The sequence below is a fragment of the Trypanosoma grayi genome, assembly GCF_000691245.1.
Source record: "Trypanosoma grayi strain ANR4 Tgr_2359_V1, whole genome shotgun sequence".
NCBI classification, from domain to species: Eukaryota; Euglenozoa; class Kinetoplastea; order Trypanosomatida; family Trypanosomatidae; genus Trypanosoma; species Trypanosoma grayi.
The window spans coordinates 1-820 of NW_008827977.1; the positions used below are offsets into that span (position 1 = coordinate 1).

An 820-nucleotide genomic window follows, 5' to 3' on the forward strand; every position below is an offset into this window, starting at 1 on the left:
AGAGAGAGACAAAAGAAACAACCACACAAAGGGGCAGCAGTTGAGCCCCAAGCAATCATTAGGAAGAGAAGGGGGATAAATACATCCACCATGAGCCAGTAGCACACAGCGTGGGGCAGCACACCCCGCGTGCCCACATGGGGCAGTCACCGCACAGCCGTCATAGCCAACAATACCATAACAATTATGCGTGTGGCACCATCTGCAACAGAAGCCGCAGCATCCTTTGCAGACACAACAGAAGCCGCAGCGTTGTTGTTTTCTTTCGGCGCCGGTGTCTCGGCTTTGTGTTCTGCAGAATTGGTGTCGGGTTGTTGGGGACCGCCGCCTCCGTTAACGTTTTGGTTGCTCCCAACATCGCTGGGGCTCTGGCCATCAGAAAGCTGCGGCGTGCTTTCACTCTTCCCATCCATATCCCCTGGAACGCTGCTCAGCACTTCCTCCTTTTCTTTTTCCAGCTGTGCTTGTTTCAGTTTTTCTTCGTCCAGCTCCGGGGCTTTTTCCTTCTTTGGGAAATTTACCTTCATACTGTCTTTTTCGTTCGGAAAAGGACTCGCTTGAAGACCGTTATTCTTGGTTTTCAACCATGCAGCGTCAGCATCGGTGGGTTTGATGGTCACAGTGAGGCCCCCATTCGTGTACTTATTTTTCGAAGTGTCCTCCTTTTTCAAAGAACCATTTTGTTTCAACTTCTCCACCAGTTCACTATACCCCGTTTTAATAAAAAAGTTCTTCGGCACCTGGTCCCCCGGAACGTTGCTGGTGTGTTGAGTCTGCGCCGCCCCCACCGCCGCCTCCCCGCCGCCGGCTGCCGCACACC

General features: G+C 52.7%; 1 protein-coding gene across 1 annotated transcript; it reads right to left on the reverse strand.

The window, feature by feature from the left end:
- Positions 1-146: 146 nt before the first annotated feature.
- DQ04_23591000 (hypothetical protein) lies at positions 147-527 on the reverse strand (the record flags this gene model as incomplete). The annotated part of the gene is made up of 1 exon (XM_009318173.1): positions 147-527. The coding sequence occupies one exon, from the start codon at positions 525-527 to the stop codon at positions 147-149; it is 381 nt and encodes a 126-aa protein (XP_009316448.1).
- Positions 528-820: the final 293 nt, after the last annotated feature.